Here is a 20,924-nt window from a genome sequence, read left to right as displayed (position 1 = left end):
TTTCTTCTTAGAACAGGGGTGTCAAACTCCAGTCCTCAAGTGCCGGTGTTCTACAACTTTTAGATGTGCCTCTGCTGCACCACACCTCAATGGAATAATTAGGTCATTAGCAAGGCTCTGGAGAACTGATCTACACAAGGAGGAGGCAATTAAGCCATTTCATTCCATTGTTTTGTACCTGTGGCACATCTAAAACCTGGAGGACAGTGGCGCTTGAGGACTGGAGTTTAACACCTGTGTCTTAGAAGAATCCAGGATATTTCCATACTGTCTACAAACAGCTCATCATTTTGTGTAAGCCATTTATAATCTCCTGTATTCTTTGATTTTCAGAAACGTGTGATTTTGGTTTAATCTAATTTGAAAAGAGTTATGGTTTTTCTATGCGATGTAAAAGGCAAACGGCAGATGTTCTATCTATGGTACTTGCCAGTGCCACATAAAACTGTCTCTGAACACTAATCAAAGTGGGTCTTTCCTCTGACTCAGCAAAAGATTAATGAAATGATAAAAACATTTTTTTTGGCTGCGTTGTCACAGAGCGTCACATGTGTGGTAAAACCAAAAAATTGAAATAACTTGATGCAATTAACCCTCCTGTTAAGTTGCGGGTCAAATTGAAAGTATTTTTTTTTTTGCATGAAACTTGTTCTATTTGTCTTAATAGGTGCACTCTACCTATAAATTGAAAATGTATTCATTTTACACATTTGCAACCCCCCCTGCTTCTACTTTTTACATAGATATTGTTCGGGTCAATTTAACCCGGCAGTGAAGTTGAAAGGTAAAAAAGATACAAAAATGTCCATTTCTATATGCTTCCTTGCAGCTATGAACCATATTTCACCACACACACAAACACACCCCACCACACACAGGGGTGCACACACCGACACACACAAGCCCACCCCCTCACTACTCTCTTTACTTCACTAGGAAACCGTGAGAAAGCAGGTGTTCATACAACTTTTGATGGGAACCTTTTCTGTTCCTGTGGACAAACTCCACCCACACTGAGTGGACACTCAGCAGAAGTGGAGGAAAACATAAGTACTCTCTGCATGACTCATTTGTCTTGATTTTAAGACAAATGAACAGTATACATGTCTCAAGTTCAATTATAAAAATCACCCATTGAAAAAAAAAAAGAAAGTGTAATATAAAAATTTTTTACTAAAGATCAATTTCAAGGAAATTATTGGTTTTTTGTGTCTAGGTTGTTTTTTAGTGGACATAAAAAATGTAAATTCCATTTTTTATGTCCAAATGAGTAAATGAGTAAGTTGTTGTCACTGATCCTTTATTTGTGAGAAATAAAAAAAAACATCATTGCACAAATATTGATTGAAATGGTTAGTATTGGAGTTAATAATCAGATGCAAAAATGTTTTGGAGGAATTTTTTGGTTTCTGACACTATTGCATGATTAAACACTCCCCGGGTCAAATTGACCCACAGATATTATTGCTGTACCTCAGAAACGAACATAACAGGAGGGTTAAGCACAATCTGTAACCCATTTGGTGGGACAGACCACTAATCTCACCGTACAGATGAACTAAAAACTGTTGAATGTTCCTTTTGTGAAAGTATGAATAAGCTAATGATTTTAATTTCGAAAGGCAAATGAAAACTTGTAAACAGAAAAAACAGGAAAGTACTAAAGACAAGAAAGGAATTATAGTAAATATATCATACACTAATGCTATGCATGACTTGTTACAGGTAAGAACAGTCAGACAGAATTGATTCGAAGGACAAAAAGACAAGACAATGAGACGAATGAGACGGGGAGGAGGACTTGCAAAGAAAGACACTCTTTACCTTCTGTGTCTTGGCCGAGGCAGGCTGATAGCAGCAGGAGATGAAGGACTCCAGTTCTCATTACATTCATCCATCTGACCCAGCCTCGTGACGGCGGCCCCATTAATCGTGTTCTAACCATCCTCACCACCATGCTTCAACAAGCATCCAGCTGCGTAGAAAGGGGAGGAGACAGGAAGACATTAATGTAGGTTGGCTCCAATCATTAGCCACATCTCCAGCTGTGGGAGAGAAAAAGAACATCCAGTGACCTGTAGCTTTCTTGCTCAAAAATGAAAGGAAACGCATGTCAAACTTTGGGTTGTTTGGGCTGTTTCCATTTCAGTGGGTATCAGTGGGGAGGTCCGATCAGGGTGGGTTCAGATTAAGCTAATGGGAATCATCCTTTGTCTTCTACAGAAACTACTTGCACTAAGGAAAAAAATAAAAGATTTGACGTATCTTAACTGTATGCACTCTTTTCCCTACAGACATACTGTAGGCTTTAAAGAAAAGATTTTCTTTAAAGGTTTTCACGTTGACAGTTCCCTGTGTTGCATCCCTAAGATAAAGATCTAAAAAATCTAATGCCAAGATACCATTTAATATTTATTTTGAAGAACGAGAAGCACACTACAATCGAAAATCTTTAATTGGTCTTTGTGTTAACGCATGAAAGTAAATTGCAGATTTTTTTAGGATGGCAAGCATTAAAGAAAAGGAGACAGAGAAAGGGAAATGATGGTGAGGAAGGCAATTTAGTTTTGGAGAAAATGCCAGAGGTGTCAGATACATTTCAAATCTTGCTGTGGAAAATCGGCCACATTTGAAACGCTACATGAAGAAGCAAGCAGGAAAAAATACATTGGTTTGACATATGCGTATGTATTTATGCAAGTGCAGCTTTTTTTGTTGTTGTTCAAGCAGGTTAGGATTAGAATAATTATGCATTACAGAAAGAGCAAAAAAAGAGAAAAAAGTCCAGAGAAGTTCAACAAATGTTTATGTTCTAAATGTACTTTACTGGGCTTCCCTACAGATTTATAATGGATTGGTTTCAACTCAAAGTCATCAAGCATCTTGACTGACTGTTTATTCATTTGCATAAATATATTTGAGTGGAACAGAAAGCATCCTTGGGTTCTCAGCACAAACAGTCCAGATGGTTTAATTTCATTTTGAGTGTTTGAGTAAATAAATAGAGAAAAAATGTGTAACACAAACAAAAAAACTGAAATGCTTGCATTATCACCTTACTGCACGTTGAGCAGACACCGACAAGAGAACCAATGACAAAAATATGCAACTAAAAACTTTTTATTTTACACACAGGACTTGCATGAGTAACACCTTTACCCAAAACATGCTAAGCAATGTCCTTTCAGAAAGAGCTATTAAGTTCTTCCCTTTGAGGAACAAAAAGAGTTACCGGTTTAATTAGAAGTGATTCATGAAGCTCCCATGGCAGACATTACTGTGGCAGAGTCAGATTACTGTTGCCCCTATTCTCTCAATGGAGATTGAGTTGGTTGACAATGAAAATGTAATTGGGATATTCTACGAAGACCCAGAGGTGAAATCTAGCTGACTTAAACCGCTAACTTTGTTCGAGGATGACACTTCAGACACATAATGTGGGCATGCTCTCAGTTCTGCCGTTTTCATCTATCCATTTGGGAGTGTAAGCGGATGTGCTGGATAAAGTGCCGGAGAACATCTGTGGAGGGAACGGATGACATCTGACATTGTGAAGATATTCAGTCTTGAACAGAAAACCCAATGGCACCCCCCCCCCCCCCCCCCCCCCCAAATCCCTCAGTAGTTGTTTTTATAGATCCCAGTATGTGAGATGTTTATGCATCCCTAATGTAATGTCAGACCTGCATAGGAGTTTTATAAATAACTCAGTTATTTTCAAAAGACTGAGCCACAGGGCAATTGAAGAAGACATGACACACGAGACTCCGTTTGCATCCCTTCCATTTGCGATGCTTTCAGAAGATTTAAAATCATATCAGATATACAAAAATATGTTGCAATCTGTCAAACGAGAAAAACAATGGCAAGAATACATTTGAACAAAACATTTCATCTGCATTGCTGTCATATTTTATTTCTCTTAGTTAACTGTGACAAAAGATAAAATCCAACTAGATACTTCCAGTCATTGTGCACAATCTAATCTTTAAATGTCTTTTGACTTCATAAATATATGAGAAGTGATTCACTACTGGGCTGCAAAGTGAGGTAGTGGTTAGAAACAGTTCTGCAACAGATCAATGTCAAAATATCTCGTTCTTGTTTGATATCATGTTTTCAAGCTTTAATTTGTCCGTTTTACAATCTTTCAATCCATTTTTTCCCCAACTATCTACTCAACATGATGCCACAAAATGTATCCAAATGTGGTGTGTGCTTCTTTAACGATCATGCAGTCTTATTGTCAGCCAGCTCAATAAAAGTCTAAAAGTCAGAGAAATCACAATATGCAATTGCCTCAGAGAGGGAAGGTCAGTGTGGAGTTTGCTGCTTGTTTTCTCTGAGTTTTTTTATATGGCTACTTCAGATTTCTTTCAGTTCAATGTCCTATGTTGTCTAAAAAGAGCTGAAGTTCAATTATTCCATTTGTTCATGCCGTTTAATATGTTAACTGGGTTAGCATGAAGTTTCCTCACTGATTAAACTGTTATGTCCTACAAGAAAGAAAGATGAACTCCACGACCTGAACAGATCTCAGCAGGTACAGAAAATTGTGAAATCATTTCAATCTGCACCAAGATTAAGTGACAATGCAATGATCCTGCACTACAAGGACTTTCTAAAGATGAATATCAGACATTTGTTTGAGGGAGAAAAAAAAATCAAACAGTTTTTCCTTCTTTGGCCAATATTAATCAATTGTAAGATAAGAAGAAAAGCAGTGTAAGCTGTGCTGATATATTATCTCTTTTCGCCCTCATGTTTGGATTGGCCTAAGTCCTTCTCACTGAGGAACTCATCTTTTATCAGCTAATTTATATCAAACAGAACAACCAAAACAGTTTCATATGATGAACTATAGTTCCCTAAATAGGATTTCTAAATGATTTCAGTATTATATTTTGGAGAGTGCTCCCCATTTGTTAAAATGATGATAAATATAGTTGAAAAAGTGTCTTACTGCAGCAGGTTTGGTTGTTTTATGGTAATTTTACATTTAATGGTCCTTATTACAGCCTGACAATGTGTTTCCATGAATGATGCCATGACATCAAATGGGAAAAGGCTACTCTATGTACTATGCTAAGTTCAACTCAAGTATAGCAGTAAGATAAATAAACATTGTCTCATTACAGGCAGGCCACGCAGCTCAGGTGTCTTGAAACTTGAACTCTGATCCGGGTGAGGTCTGAACAGCACATCGATCTGGACCAGTGGAGAAAAGGCAAATCTGACATCTAAAAATGTGAAATATTATATAATTTTGTCATTTTTGCGTTTGATAGAACTATCCAAAGCGTACCGTCGCACCTCAGTTGATTTATGTTGCTGTATTTTGCTGAAGGTGAAGTTCAGTTCATTTGTTTATTATTCTATGTGAAGTAAGTTTATCCATAACTCCCTGCCTTCTGCATTGTTTATATTAAGTCCTGTGAAAACGTGCACATCTCTTGGTCAGACACTTTGACTTCAGAGTTAAACCCTAAAAAGGATTTACAGTTAAATCCATTATAATAGATTATTAAAACCATTTATAATAGATTTTAATAATCTATTATTATTACCATTATAACCATTTTTAATGGTTTTAATAGGTGCACAGCGACCTATTAAAACTTAACTTGCAATCCTTTGACCCAAATTGAAAAAAATACTGTTCCACTACACGGAATGCAAAAACAACTGGAGGGAAGTGTAATAAAAGGAACATCATCTCACAATTAGTCAAAAGATAGTTAACAAAAACAAGACAAAACAGACATTTATATTTGTTCACCGTGACATTACTATTCATCACTGACAGCAATGACGTCGCTCATTCTTCAATTTTTTTCCAGTTTTATGTGTGTAATAAAAAGGCACTCAGTTGGGTTGCACTCAGAAGATACTGAGTGCAACTTCCTTCACAAAATGTAAACAGAGATGGAGTATTGTCAGATTTTAGCAGTTGTAGGGTTTCTCTTTTTTCTTTGGCCACAAGCCATTTCTCCCTGCAGTGCTAGATTTATGTGTTTGTTTTGGTTGGATTTACCCAAAATGCCCTGATCTACAGTCTGCTTCAGGTTTTGGAGCGGTCTCCTGTCCTATTGGCGTTCACATATACATTTGAACCGTGTCAGAGCAAACCAGAATCGAGGTTTTTATGTAGACCAGAGTTTACTTTTTGGGTCTGCAACAGAGTTCAATTACGCAATCACACATCCCCAAACAAATTAAACCTTCTAGGCTAACAAACTAGAGTTTGACTGAAGAGACTAAACAGGGCTGGTATTAATACAACCTTAGGCCGCTGCATACATCCAAATAAAAATAAAATAAAATAAATGAATTACTTTTTTAAAAGCTTGAAGTTAATTTTAATTTATAATTTTTAAAAAAAAAGAAAATGTCTTTTGTTGCAACAACTAGGCAAAGATACATAAAAGCCAACCCTCATAGAATACAACATTTTAAAATCTTACTTGAAAAGTTATAAAACTATTCACTAGACTCCAGGATCACAGTTCCAAAAACGATTTTTATTGAAGACGATTTCTATCCAGTTGTAGAAAGCCCAATGTTTTTAAAATTTAATTGCTCGTTTATTGAATAATTGTTGCTCAAATACACTCAAATTAACATTCATCTGTGGTCCTTGTTAGTGCTTGCAGTAATACGCGTGCTGACGTAGTGGAAGACAGCCGAAGTAGATTAAATCAGTACTAGTGAATCAATCAACACTTTTATAAACAAATCTCTACAATTAATACCAGCAGCAAGAAGCCAAACCACCGTATCATTGCTTCTAAAAAGCATAATAAAGATCAAACAGTTAAGCGTTTGATTCTAATCCTGTTTAATGCTGGCAAGCACCTGCACAGCTTCTAAGAAAACTGAGGATAATGAATAAATTATCTTTCTTCATGACTCACCAATTGTTATCACTGCAGAACAGTCCCAGTCGGGATCAGTTCAGGATAACAACACTCAGACAATGTCAGAGCCAGGAAGAATAGCTGGCTCATGTTTAATTCTCTTGTCTTCTATTGACAGCTCTGTTGCAAACAATTGCAGACCATGCTGTAAGCGTCAGAAACCAGGATAAAGTGTATTAGGGCTGAAGGCACTTCTCTACTGCTAGAACTTCAAAAAGTTTGATTCCTCCAGAGAGGAGCGGAAATACACCCCACAGAGAGGCAGGCATACTCAAAGAAAACGAAACATGGAAATTCGATGGAACCGGAGAGACGGGGGCCGATCAGACAACGAGAGAAGAGACGGCAGGGAAGGTTTAAACAAAAGGAGTGACAAGCAACAACAAGAGACTGCGATACAAAAAAGGAATCCAAACTAAGCAGTGAGACGAAAAAAGAATCACCAAGGCAGAGTTTGTGACCTGCACTGGTTTTACTAAACATGAACAACCTTTGAATCAGGCGTGATCACAGCGAAGATGCACAAATTAAAAGAGAGCACAGATAATGTGAGGTATGTGTGAAATAGAATGTCAGTACTGAAACAGAAGCAACAAGATAGATGGAAATCCAAAAGAAACTGAGAAAAAAAATACTAGAAAAGACAAAGGTAAACTTTGTGAGAGCTAAAAATGGTAATACAGACTCAGCAGCCTTGAGGGAAAGGAGTAGATTTTTGTATCTTGTGTAAGGTCATAAACTTTGTGATCAAATTTCTGTCAATCCAAATGACAGATAAGACCTTGGTACTGAAATTCTGAGTGTTTTTGCTGAAAAAGACAAATTGCAATATTTTCCTTGAAGTCCCAGAGCTGAAATTTCCCCATCTGTCAGTCCGTTTACGTTTGCCAGTACTGTTCATCAATGTCTGTCAGGTTTGTCAGGTTCTCTGATGTCAAAATTTCTCTTTTCCATTCTTTTATTTCCGACATTCCTTTTTTCGCCAAAAGCTTTATCTGATACGGCTTACTATGAGAGGTTAATTGACTTGCACAAACATTCTTTCCCAACAGAGAAGGACAATTTCCTTATTGTTGGATGTCTGAGAAAATTATCTTTGGATTCTTCAAAGTTCTTTACAACTCTTGCAGGAAATGAAAATTTAGAAAGTAAAGCATTATGGGAAAAAAAAAAAAACTGAGATCACAGCCTCTACTCCAACACAAATAACAGGCCCAACATCAAAGCACTCTCTGGACACACAGAATTTTAAATACAGCTCAAACGTTTTATATCTGCACAAAAATCTATTTTTTAGCATGGTGTACTGGTACTTTCCACTTCAGACCTCCTTTCTACAGCAGAAAGCTTATGGAAATTTATGATTCAGTATTCTGTAAACTATGAATATTATTAATATTGACATTTATTATCAATCTTAGTCATTCACTCCTAAATTAGGAAGCAGAGTTCTCTTAAAGCTTTACAATAATCTCTTCTATTTTGCAACATATGTTCGATCAAATATTTTGAGAAAAATAAAATCTGGGCATTTATATTCGGGAACTTTTATTTCATGGAAATGATGGCCAAAGGTAAGTAGACAACATAAGGTATTTATTCCAGCACAGCTCAGCAAATGCTTAGTTACACATTCTGAATTGAGTTTGTGTGTAAAACCGGTTGCAGTGCTGTGCTGTCAACATGAATTAACTCATTTGTATGGCGCAAACAATGTTTGCAAATAAACATACAGTGGGATTTGCATGTTTTGTATCAAAAGCAATTCACGCCAAATCCCCACCACTTTGCAGCATCAGTGGGAGCAAAGTAGAGGGATTCACATTCTTGACACATGCAGTTGTGTTGACCAGGCTGTCCAATAAGCTAATGGCCGGGCACTTTGCCCATCTTGTCCCGCCAATCTCACTGAGTGTCAAAGTGACAGTCAGCACCTGTGAGTCTGAAGAACCAGCATCCAAAACACCACAATTTTCCTGATTGTCCCCAAGTGCTACAGAGAGAGAAACACGTAAAAAAAACATACACACACACACACCTGCACAGTACACCCCTCCACACCCACACACACAATACAAGGAAGAAAAGTATATACCTCCTAAGTAGATTTAATTCAAGTGTTCCTATGAAAAGAAAAAGAAAAACATAACATTTCAAAATGTATATCTAAAGTTTGTCTCCTGAATGACAAATAAAAGCCTTGCTTGTAGTTCAGCATTTTCTTCCTTAACACTTCAGCATTCCTGTGAAATGTTGTTGTGTACTCAAGGGAAATAGTGTGGCAGAAAACCAAAAGATAATTTATTGATTAGTCCATAAAGGTGTGTTTAAACTGCTTTAGATCATAAACTTTGATGTTTTTATTACATTATAGTGGCCAAAAGGTGTTTTATTTATTTTCTAAGTCACTTCAAGGTGGACAAAGGGCAAACTACTGCATTAAAAGTGAAGTAAATGAAGGTATTGAAGACAGTGTAAGTGTAAGATAGTCATTGTGTCTTAAGTTTAGATCTACAACTTTTTGCAAAGTTACATAAAGACATCTTACTTCTGCCTGCCGTATCTCAGTGATGTCGGTGTCTTCTCTGCGGGGTCATTTGATTTCACTCAAGTTGAAATGTTGGTATTTTCATCTGCACTTGAACTCAGTACCACAGCGGAAAAAAATTAGTGCATTGATGTCAACAGAACTGGCATTGTTGCGTGACCTGAAGTGCCACCAAAATGAATGAAGCAATTTGTGAAATTTGTTCCCAACTGCCTCCAAGGACGTTGGCTTTCTGAAAGTAATCACTCCGGTGCAGCTGAGCTTACTGAGGGCACAATAAGATAAAATTTCAGCTTCAGAAACATATGTATTGATTCGCTGAGCCATTGCAGGAGCAAAATGAATGATATAGAAGGAAAGCAGTGGAACATAAACTAGTGAAACTACCAAAGAAAAAAAATAAAGATGACAAAAATGAAGAAATTGATTCTTATATAATCTCTTTTTTCCCCTCTCATGGTTTTACAAAGGTTCTTATTTAGTTATTAAATTAACCCTTATTGTTTCATTATTCTGTAGAAAGATCAGTTTGCAGGTAGACAAAATAAATGAAAGTTTGAGCTGGAACTAAATTTCTATATGCTTTACTCTCATCACCATGGGAGACAGGAAAAGCAGGGCCGATTGAGGAAGTGCAGGTATAAGAAATCAGGTCACCATATCTTTCAGCAAGATTCTTTTGATAAGTCGGTCATGTTGGCACGCCTGGATTGAGAAGGTTTAAAATTATATTTGGGCTTTGCTCTGTCCTTGGGTCCTCTCTGACTGACTGTTGTAATATTTATGAATGTTTTTTGTCGACAAGCTGTGAAGGGTTGCAGAGTGAGCTATAGCCTCTCATTTTCTCGCCATGAAAACTGTAATGTACATTTGAGAAAATGCAGCCTTCCACGTTATAATAAGTGGATGACGGGAGCCTTGGCAGCTATCTCTCAATGCTGCGGCTCAGGAGAAATGACTCCTATTAAATCATCGCTCTGTTTACAGGTACCGCCACAAACCAAACACGGTATTTATTATTTGCCTTTGTGGGGTGTAAAAACCTTGCAGTGCACCCGTTACTGCTTTGCTTGCAATTTTTATTTTTGGTTGAGCAAAAGTTATGGAATTTGAAAAATTGTGTGGGAGTTTTACATATGTGAAGGTTTGTTTTGTTTTACACACATTGGAAATGTCAAAGTTTCAAGCCTAATTACAAGTTTGCCAGCCTGCCACTTTTTAACAACAAAAGTTGTTCTTTTACACGATCCGAGTAGTTAATCTTAAAAATATATATATATATATGATGCCTTTTTGTTGCAGAGGCATGTCATGTGTTCTAATGACAATCAGGGGAACCCAAAACGTTTGAATTTATGCTCTACAAACTTTACCCAGGTTTTTTTTTTTCCAAACATTGGCTCTTAAATAACACTGTAGAACAACTAAACACATAACCAGAAGGGCAATAGAGATTGGAGACGCACTCAGAAATCCAGCTACCAGAATCAGACCCTCATCAGAATCTAGACATTTTCCTGAAGCTCCTGCATCCTTCAGTCTTTACAGCAAGAAGATGCAGATTGTATACAAGTCTCTTAGGTCTTTTAATGGTCAACTTAAAAAAGGTTAATGCAATTTGCTAGTTTAGTGGCAACAATTCCAAACAAGATGATTTCAAAGTGGAAGATGTCGGAGAATTTTATTCGTTTTGCCATCTAACATCTTAGAGAATGCTTGCAGCAACGGGTGTGGGAGGGTGAATGTTACAGTATTTTCTGGGTGACCAGAGAGAAGCTGTTCTGTTCTTGACAAACTATGAAAAGAAATTTAAGTGAAAGAAACAAATTAAGTGGCGATGAAACTAACACCTAATCAATTTTATACTTTGCATCTGGACCAGGTCTCCTGTTCAGAATGCTTTTGTTTAGTTTTGCTTCGTTTTTTTTTATTTCAAGAAAAAGGTTTAATCTTAATATCCCCAACAAGTCATTTTGTTGTCAAAAAATGTTAAGTTTTTCTATCTCTATTTTTTGTTTTTCTCTTCTCCTGTAGGCTGTTTATAAAGGCTGATGTGGAAAAATGTGAAGAAAAAAAATGATATTCAGGATTTAGGAGGCATAATGGTGGCCTTTCAATGCTTCCTGGATTCTACCTAAGTAAATGCAGCAATCTACTTTTCTCTTTGAAACACACACTCCAGTTCTTAATGCACATACACACTAATGCAAGATAATACGAAGAAATGTTCTTTTTAGACCATACAATTGTTAAAAGATGCAGTGCTCGTGATTTGTGGAGTCCTTGTTCCTGTACTTTTCCCCACTTCCATATTTTCCCCAAGTAAAAACTTTCAAAGTAACTCTGTAACACTCTCTCTCCTATTTAAGTCCACTGGAGAAGACTTCATACCAGAACACTGCACTAATGATCACAATATGAACGTGTTCCAACTTTAGCAGCAGCTAATTTGACCAAGTAGATGTTCCAGCTGACTACTCGACCAGAGTCTGAGCGGTGAGCAGCGAAATTAACAAGCAGAAACATGACAGCTGACAAGGACTGAAATTTGAGTGAGAGGAGAAAGGGGGGAAGAGAGAGAAGGCACGGTGTCCCTCTCTAGTCCGATATAAATATGAGAAAATGTGAACAGAGGCAAAAAGTACACTGCAAAGTTTGGAGTTTAAGCCTTTGCTGTTTTTCTGTGCTCCCTGCTGTAATTAACCTCATTTCAGCAGGGCTCACCATCTGGGCTCAGTAAAAAACAAGGTTGCAATATGCCTTCACTTTGTTGTAAACTCTTCCGGCAGGCCTACACTCACTACAAACATCCCTAGCTTCTGGATGGGTGATGAGTTGATCCTCAGTTGCAGGTTTAGGTCATGCTCTTTTTGCCAGGCATTTTTTTTTAACCCTTTCCTATAGCAAGCAATTAAAAATCAGGCAAGTGCGTTCATGGGTGCTGAGTTTTATGAAACACTGTGCTCTATGCTGTTATCCTATTGTGGTTGTGTGTTTTCTTTGTTTCTGCTGCTCAGCAGGTGCCACACTGAACCTCACCAACCGGTGCAGGTTGAAAGGGTTTGAGTACATCAGGTTTCAGGCTCCAGGAGAAGAAAATATAATTGGGAGGCAAGCTGCTGCTCAGCCTAATTTCACATATAGCCTAATTTCCGCATTGATGGTAGTTGTGCTTTATTTATACAGCCAAGTTCTAAATTGAGTAAAAATAAACTACCTTTTAGACATTGGTTACACAACTGATTTTTTCCTCCCTGTTGTTTTTTTCCAAAAATAATCAATGTATTCCTTGCCAGTGGGAGGTGACTATGTTGACATAAACAGAATCAAAATTCAAAAGAAGACTGCTAGGCTGACAAATTCTAAAAAAATAAGAATAATAAAAATAAATCTAAATAATTACAGTCTCTTCTACTTGTCACTGCTTACCAGTTCCTCTCAGTCTGTAACTTTTTCAGCTTAAACTTAACATCTAAAGGTCTTCATCTGTGGCCATTCCTGGTGTAAGGTAACATTATTTTTCATAAATATTGGAGCAAAAGTGCAGCAAATGTACCTAAAAACATATTTTCCCCATTCACTCCATATCATTATCATTGAACATAATCATTAGCTTTAGTACTCTTCCTACTTGCTGAAATTCACTGGGAGCTCATGTGTTCAAAAACACCAACCTAAATACAAATATGCACTTAGTTTTGATTTACCTTACTTTGTAGTTAACAAACCGAGCCAATATTGTCATGTTGCAGTTAGAAACAGACCAAAATGCTGGTAAACTGAGAACATATTAGTAAACAACAGGGCGATCAGGACATGAAACATTAGAGAAACTGAGTCAATAATGGGAAAAAACAGAAATGGACAATAAAAACCAGTGAGATTAAATCCTGATGGAGGAGTGGAGAACAACATTAGATGCAGGTGAGGAGATCAGGTGATCGGGAACAGCTGTGAGAGGGACCAAGCTGCCAGGCTTGGTGAATAATTAGCACAAGTACAAAACAAGGGCGGAAAAGAACAATGCTGATCTAACAGAACAAAACCCAATATGGAGACAGAACATAACGTAATAATAAATAAACTCATAAATGGAAAGGAATGAACAAAATATGGCAAGACTTAATTAGTATAAATGAAATCAAGACACAAACACACCAGGATCAAAACAAATACAGGCTTTGACCTTTTAGTTCATTAAAAAAACTAAACAGTGGGGCACTCTCCATTTCCCTGAAATCCACAGCTTTTGTCTCAGTGTCTGTGTTGCTGAAGAGCAGTTGAGTTGATTTACCCACATGTACCTTTTCACATGCAAAGAGATGAATAATGAGCCATTTCTGGCGCTTAACATGGTGTTAGTAGATGTTAACCATGACAGATTGTGCTGCCACCAGTGACCACGGCTGATCAGTCAGATAGCCTTCACCTCTCCGCTCCTCAATTATTTCACAGCCACATGAGCCTACAGGCGGCAATAAATCTCACGTCTTATTTCAGGCGGCTGATTTCTCTGCTAATGTCATGGATGCTACAATTTGAATGCATCAAATGCATGTTTTTCTTCTCCAGACAACAATGAGTCTGTGGTTGAAATGCTGTACTTGTTTTGTCCAGTTGTTTGCTCTAGCATGTTCATCTGCAGTCACATTGGAGAAAGTAGATCCAACAAGAAATGTAATACATTTAGGAGTCTTTTGCAGTAGAATCTGCAGGATTGTTTACCTAAGGTATTACTTATCAAAATATCTAGAAATTTATCTTCAATATTTAGTGTTTTAAATGAAGATTTATCCTCCTAGACTGCATCTCAGCAGATTTAGCAAAAATATTCAGGAGTAAAAACTTTGACTGTTTTGAACAAAAACATTTTTAGCCTAATTAGTCAGTAAACTGGAGACTAGGTTGTACATACATTTAATAAGCAAAAGTCTGCACCTGTGTGCCTGGAAAATATTCACACACCAATTTTAGCAAAAAAAAAAAAAGCAAATGTGAAAATTGACATCCCCAAAGAGCCCACAAAACTTTTTTTTTTTTTTACACTTGAAAACTGTCAAGAAACCAAAATAAATCCTGCAGCGTGTGCGCTTGCCCAACCAAAAATATGAAGAGCAATTCCTTTCTGTCACATTCTCTGCAATTTCAAAACAGTCACTCTGAGATTTTTTTTTTTTTCAAATAAGGTGAATGCAGGTGTTTAAAAATTGACACGTTTATAAAAACTTTTTTTTTTCTTTTCTAGATATCTGTCAAACACTCTCGGGGATGTGTTACCGCCACTGATTTCAACCACTAGCCTGGTTTCCAGGTAGTTCTCTCCTTAAAATGTCACCGTGCTAACACCTGCCTTTGCCAGCACAGTGAACTAATTCCACGGCACAGTATGCAGGCCTGACATACTGCCCTGGAACAGGCAGTCGGGCTTGCACACTGCTCTCAGCTGCCAAATTAAATGCTGTCACGTTATTGTGGCTGCAAAGCTGCTGATCCAGAGATCCGGAGTGCACTAACTCCACACACAGAGGAGCTGTAACTAGAGTGCCTCTTAAAGGATTCATTCATTTTTTCCGTTTCCAAACTAATGAATAATTAATTAAGCATTTCATAAGCAGGATAAAAATGTTACACTTTAAAACAAATTAAAATGTATTTCATTTATCCATTAGGTAAGGATTTAAACCAGTTGCGTAGACAAGCATTTAAACAATTGCTGAATAATTATTGTCTCCAAAAACGTTCGTCGATTCAATTTATGCAAAGTGCTACCCCCATTTTTGAATTGATTAGCATTACAAGACTTGATCACAGAGCTTTACTTAATGTGATTAAAGAGAAAATCCATCAAAACTGATCTTTCTCAAAGATTAACGACACTGGGTCGAAAAAGAATGAAGAGAGAGAAAACACGAGGGTGAAGAAGTAGAAATAACTGGCAGACAAGTTTTCAGTTTTGTGCCGTAAATTAAGAACATGGAAAAATATGAGGCAAACTACATAAAAAATATTGAGGAGGTGGTGATGGGGAGACAAAAAAAATCAGAAAGATTACTAATAACTTCTAAATATAAGATTATTCCGTTGGTCTTTTATGAATAAAACATCTCATGAGCTAATAACTTTTCCTTTTTTATTTAATTAGTTAAATTTGCCTTAATTTGTATTGAACACCACTGTTTGGTGTTCAATACAAATTAGTAGAATAGCAAATTTTGAACACTCGGAGAGACTTTACTACCAAAGTGAATCTAATTTGAGGAGCCACTCAAATGAAAAGAAATCATGCAAAAGAGACACTAACAAAAAAGCGACTTGGTCTCCTTTGACTCTGTTGAAGAGGTGATGAGGCTGAGACAATGATCAACCAAATGGAAATCTGTACCAGCACACAATGGATAAAGACTGATGTCACAATCAAATGGCCAAAGAACAAGAGTACAGAAAAGTACATCAGTCAACCAGTTCATTTTTATTGTGTATTTTTCTCAAGGCAAATTGTTGCTATGAGACGTACTCTGATTCATTGTGTAAAGTCCCGACAATTGTTCCATTTGTTCATAACAGAGCATATTGCTCTCACTGCAGGTTTACTAGTGGATCCTAGAATTTCTAAAAGTACTGAAGGTCGATCATTTAGAGATCCTCTCCCGTCGAACCTGTTGTAAGTCTTAGTCCATGAGACAGACACCCTGTCTACTTTTAAGGCTTAAAATGTTCCTTTTTCATAAAGCTCATAGTTACACCAGTTTAGGTTGTGCTGAGCGATCTCTGATCTCTGAAGCACAAACTGACCACTTCTAATCACTCTGCTACATTCTCCTCCTTCTCTCCAGTTTTCATTATTTGCTATTTTGTCAGCTTTTAGCTGCATGCTCTCTCCATTTTTCTCCTTACAGAAGCTACACCTGGTCTGGCATTCTGTTCAGATGTGACTCCTTCCCCAGAGGGAGGCATCAACTAAGCTCCTGCTGCTGCCAACAATTTAACGTTCTCCTTCTATAGATGATGCACTTGGCCCAGTCTTTCATTGTTTAACCTTGTCTCTCCCCCCTACAAAGCTTTGGGCTGAGCTTTTGTTGCAGCTAACTGTGCTTACACACTTTCAACCTTTTGTCTTTAAAGTTTTGACCAATCCAGAGCTTGTCTGCTTTGCTGTGTTTCTCTCCTATTTGAACCCGCTAAAGTAGCTACTACTGCCATTAACGTGTTACTTTTCTTTAACAGAAAATACTCCTGGATCAGCGCCGTTTTTCATTTTTCTGTGTATGCTCTGTGTTTTAAAAATCAGTTGGTTGGGGCAGATGGCTGTTCACAGTGAGCCAAGTTATTTTCTGTTAAAGGGGAGTTTTCCTCTCTACTGTCGCTATATGCAGGCTTATTATGAGGGATTGCTGCAAAGTCAATGACATAGATTGTCCACTGTCGCTACAAGTTAATCCAGATAATGTAAATGCTGCAAGTCAGTGACTTGGAAACTACTGAATCTCCATAGACAGAATGATTTTTTAAACCAATTTGAATAATAAACTGACCTTGACTGCATTGTTTGACGGCTACAATCAATATGTTTTCCTTTTCTTCATGAAGCATTTTTTGACTGATGCGACTCCAGAGTGACTTACACTGTCTAAGTGGGAGAGCAGCTACTGTGCAAGCATATTTTACAAACATTTGAAATCTAAAATAAAATAATTATGGAATTTAGCATCTTTTACCCACGATCAGCAATGTTGCCATAGCTAGAATTACTAGGGCTGTCTTTGAGTGTATTTAAAAGAAAATCTCTTTCATCATCTTAACTTTGGGATTCCCAAAATCCTGTCAACGTTTCCACATCCAGCAAACTTCATGACAGTCTTCCTAAAGTGTTGCTCTCACATTGCAGCTTGAATAAAAGTTGCAGATATAAACAAAAATATAACTTTCTTCTTAAATAGCACTTAATCACATTTAACTTTATGTCAATGCTATTATAGCATTTTTAATTAGAATCCAAGAGTGTGTGTTCAAGCTGATTTTTTTAATATATATCTGCAGAAACATACAAAACAACTGGAGGATCTTTCTTTGACATGCTTTCTGTTCAGAGCATTCAGACATTAATAACTATAACATCTAACACAGTAAGAGAAGAGACTGAAGCTGAGTAAATTCTTTAGTAAAATCATTTGAATGGAGAAAATGTTTTTTTCAAAGGGAAAGGTAAATTCTAAAGCCACCAAAGCTGTTTTTTAATGTGGACATTTCTAGTAAGAACAGAATAAATCTCATCAGGGCACTCTAAGCTTAATCTTTTTCCCTCAAGGTTGCTCACTGCGCCTCAAAAATCCTCAACCTCAATACATGCATGGAAATCTACACCATTACCAACTGAGCTCCTCCGCAGACTGTGACAGGCTCCTCTTACTTTTCAGCGTACTGCCGTTTCATGCAGACTTATGCTCAGGAGAGTTTAGGTCATGTTGTTTTGGTCACTTTACAAAATATAGCGCTGAAGTACAATGTATTATCAGGAAAGGTGGTTTGCATAAAACTCATATAATTGGGTAGAAAAAAATAGCATGCTTGAAAGATGGGGGTTTAACTTTAGGCTATGAGTAAAAGTTATGGAAAATGTATACAATGAAAGAATTACAGATCAAATTTCACCAAATTTTAGAACTAGAAAACCTACAAAACTTGAATGTATGAATCAAATCATAATTAATCTTTTCACTGAATTTCAAGTCATATTAAAGCAGGGAACAACTCAAATCTTAGCGGTTAGGTCAGAGTTCAGGCAATTAATTCATCAGCTAGCTCAAGCAAAGAAACAGAAACCAGACCCAGAGGCGTAAAGCTATCAGGTAATAAATTGCTTCTTTTTTGAATAACCTGTCAGTATAACCATGACAGACTGTGTTCTCAGAATAATGATTTGACAGCTATATTACTCTAGTGCAGTTAAACATTCACAGCTAAGGCATGAACTGATAATGTGGAGAAAAGTCAGATTTGCACAAACCACAGCCTTTGCTAAAATAAAGTAGGATATTTTTGACAGAGTAATGATGCTGGTCAGAACTGGAGCAGAAATTACATTTATCAGTGTGATGCCAGAATGTTAGTGTTTGGAATTAGAGTTTTTGTCACAACTGTTCTTTCACCAACTGTTGTCTTGTAGCAAGAAGGTCCTGGGTTTGATTCCCAGTCCAGGGTCTTTCTGCATGGAGTTTTCATGTTCTCCCTGTGCATGTGTGGGTTCTCTCCGGGTACTCCGGCTTCCTCCCACAGTCCAAAAACATGACTGTTAGGTTAATTGGTCTCTCTAAATTCTCCCTAGGTGTGAGTGTGTGTGTGCATGGTTGTTTGTCTTGTCTGTCTCTGTGTTTTCCTGTGACAGATTGGCGACCTGTCCAAGGTGACCCCGACTCTTGCACGGAACGTTAGCTGGAGAGGCACCAGCAGCCCTCCTAACCGCTCTAGGGATAAAGGTGTTAGAAAATGGGTGGATGGATGTTCTTTCACCAATGTGGTATTAAAGGCAGAATGGGCTCAATCAAAATAACTTTTAAAACCCTGGATAAGTGCTAGTTTGTTTAGTCTCTAAACTGCTACACAACAAGCGTTCTTGTGACTTCCTCCTGCCAAGTGGAAAAATCTTCATAGAAATATTAATTTAGTTAACTAAAATTCCAACTGAAGGCTTGTCTCATGATTTTTGCCTGGGGTGTTTATTGTCGTCTGCATTAATATCTCAATTATTCATTCTAAAGTTGAGGCAATAACTTTTATGCAAAGTTTATCACTGTTATGAATTTTTTGTCTCTCATACTTTTTCCCGTTTCATTTCAGACATGGAAGTAAACATAACCAATACGAGCAACTAGCCTGAGCACAATTGAAGAAAAATATGTAAAATCAATAATTCATGCCCTTAAAGTTAAAACAGCAATTTTAGCAGGTTATAATTGGATGGAACTTAATGAATTAACAGGCACAATGTGGTTCTTTAATACTCACTGAGATAACTGTTTTTGTCCACTATTGCAGGAAGAAAAATAAATGCATTAACCAAAAATGACAGCAAAAGTACAAGAAAAGACATTTTTGTGAGTTTGTGAACTATTTAAAAAGCATTCAACTGTTAAAGTCTGTGCCAACAGTTACATGTTTGTTCATTTCTTTTGAAAAACAATAGCAGCAGTAAGCTGCTGAGACACTCAAACACCCGGACACATGCTGTGGTTTTGAGCACTCTACTTTCACAGCTCTTATAAAGTTTTGCGTGTCATTATATTTTACACAAAACAAATGAACAAACATATTTGTGCTCCCTCTTGGCATTTAGCAAAGGAAATTGGGACAAAAGGAAAAAAGGGGGAGGACAAAAAAGCATCAGTATATTTCCAAGTCGCACTGCTGTGCATTGTAAAAATTTTCTCTAAAATAGTAACAAAATGCAACTAATTGGATACAGCCTGGTGTCTTGATATAGCTTAAAACAATGAATAAGTTAATAATAATGAGTTACTTTTATGCTTTCAACAGAACCAGATCCATGTTCAAAAAGTGATCATGAGTTCAGCGCTGGCAGTAAAAACAGAGAAATGTTTTAGAGTTACTTTGTGAAGCGGGGCATCAACTGCAGGACACGAAGGCAGAACTATTGGTATTGATACGACTGCAAATGTGTATTTAATTAGATACTAAATATGCATATTGATTCTAAGAAATCGTTTTGATGTGCAGGGGTGCGTTTGCCCATTGCATTTACTTGTTTTCCAAAAAGAATGGGTGATTAGAGTAGAAATAAATATCCTTTTTTATCCCACAATGGGGACATTTCTGTGCAACAGCAGCAAAGTGACAAACAATCAAAGCAAGTAGATTCTCACAAAGACAGAAATATACACTATATAAAAACAGAATACAAAATGCTGTATGGTAAGGGCAAAAATTTGACATAAATACTGTGCAGTTCTAAAAAAAAAAGTGTCTATAAGTGATGTGCAACTGAATATCAGCAAAGAACTCCACAAATCTGGTCACTGAGAAGAGCCAGGAGTTACTGTTGACAGAACAGCATATACATACCAAAAGTATATCCATACCAATACTTTTGCTAAGCACAATAAGGGCTCAAATACCTGTGCACATGTATTCATGAACACATCTTCAGCATTAGACTAAATCAGTAGACCGTTCCAAAGACATAAGCTGTATGTGTTTTTTTGGGGTTTTTTTTACCCCTCCAGGGGGTCTTTTGTGGGCTCTAGTGTCCCTTATATGACAGTGGGCTGACAGGAAACGGGGAAGGAGAGGGGGGAAGACATGTGGCAAATGTTGTCGGGTCCGGGAGTCGAACCATCGATGGCCGCGTCGAGGACTGAAGGCCTCCAAATATGGGTCGTGCTATCCCCTACGCCACCACGGCACGCCCCATGTGTATTTTTTTTAATTAAATGTGTCATCTATCA

General features: G+C 37.3%; 1 protein-coding gene across 3 annotated transcripts in view; it reads right to left on the bottom strand.

Annotated features, from left to right (window-relative positions):
* LOC116727280 (protocadherin-15-like) overlaps positions 1-20,924 on the bottom strand; it is a 228,917-nt gene that overhangs the window by 196,424 nt on the left and 11,569 nt on the right. For all 3 annotated transcript variants that reach the window (XM_032574623.1, XM_032574624.1, XM_032574625.1), the window contains exon 2: positions 1,825-1,975. In XM_032574623.1, coding sequence (XP_032430514.1) covers positions 1,825-1,957 — 133 coding nt within the window. In that variant the 5' untranslated portion in view covers positions 1,958-1,975. The remainder of the gene's footprint in view (positions 1-1,824; positions 1,976-20,924) is intronic.

This window comes from Xiphophorus hellerii, chromosome 10 (assembly GCF_003331165.1).
Source record: "Xiphophorus hellerii strain 12219 chromosome 10, Xiphophorus_hellerii-4.1, whole genome shotgun sequence".
Taxonomy (NCBI): domain Eukaryota; kingdom Metazoa; phylum Chordata; class Actinopteri; order Cyprinodontiformes; family Poeciliidae; genus Xiphophorus; species Xiphophorus hellerii.
Note: the sequence above shows the minus strand (reverse complement) of the source record. Positions and strands in the feature narration are given on the sequence as shown.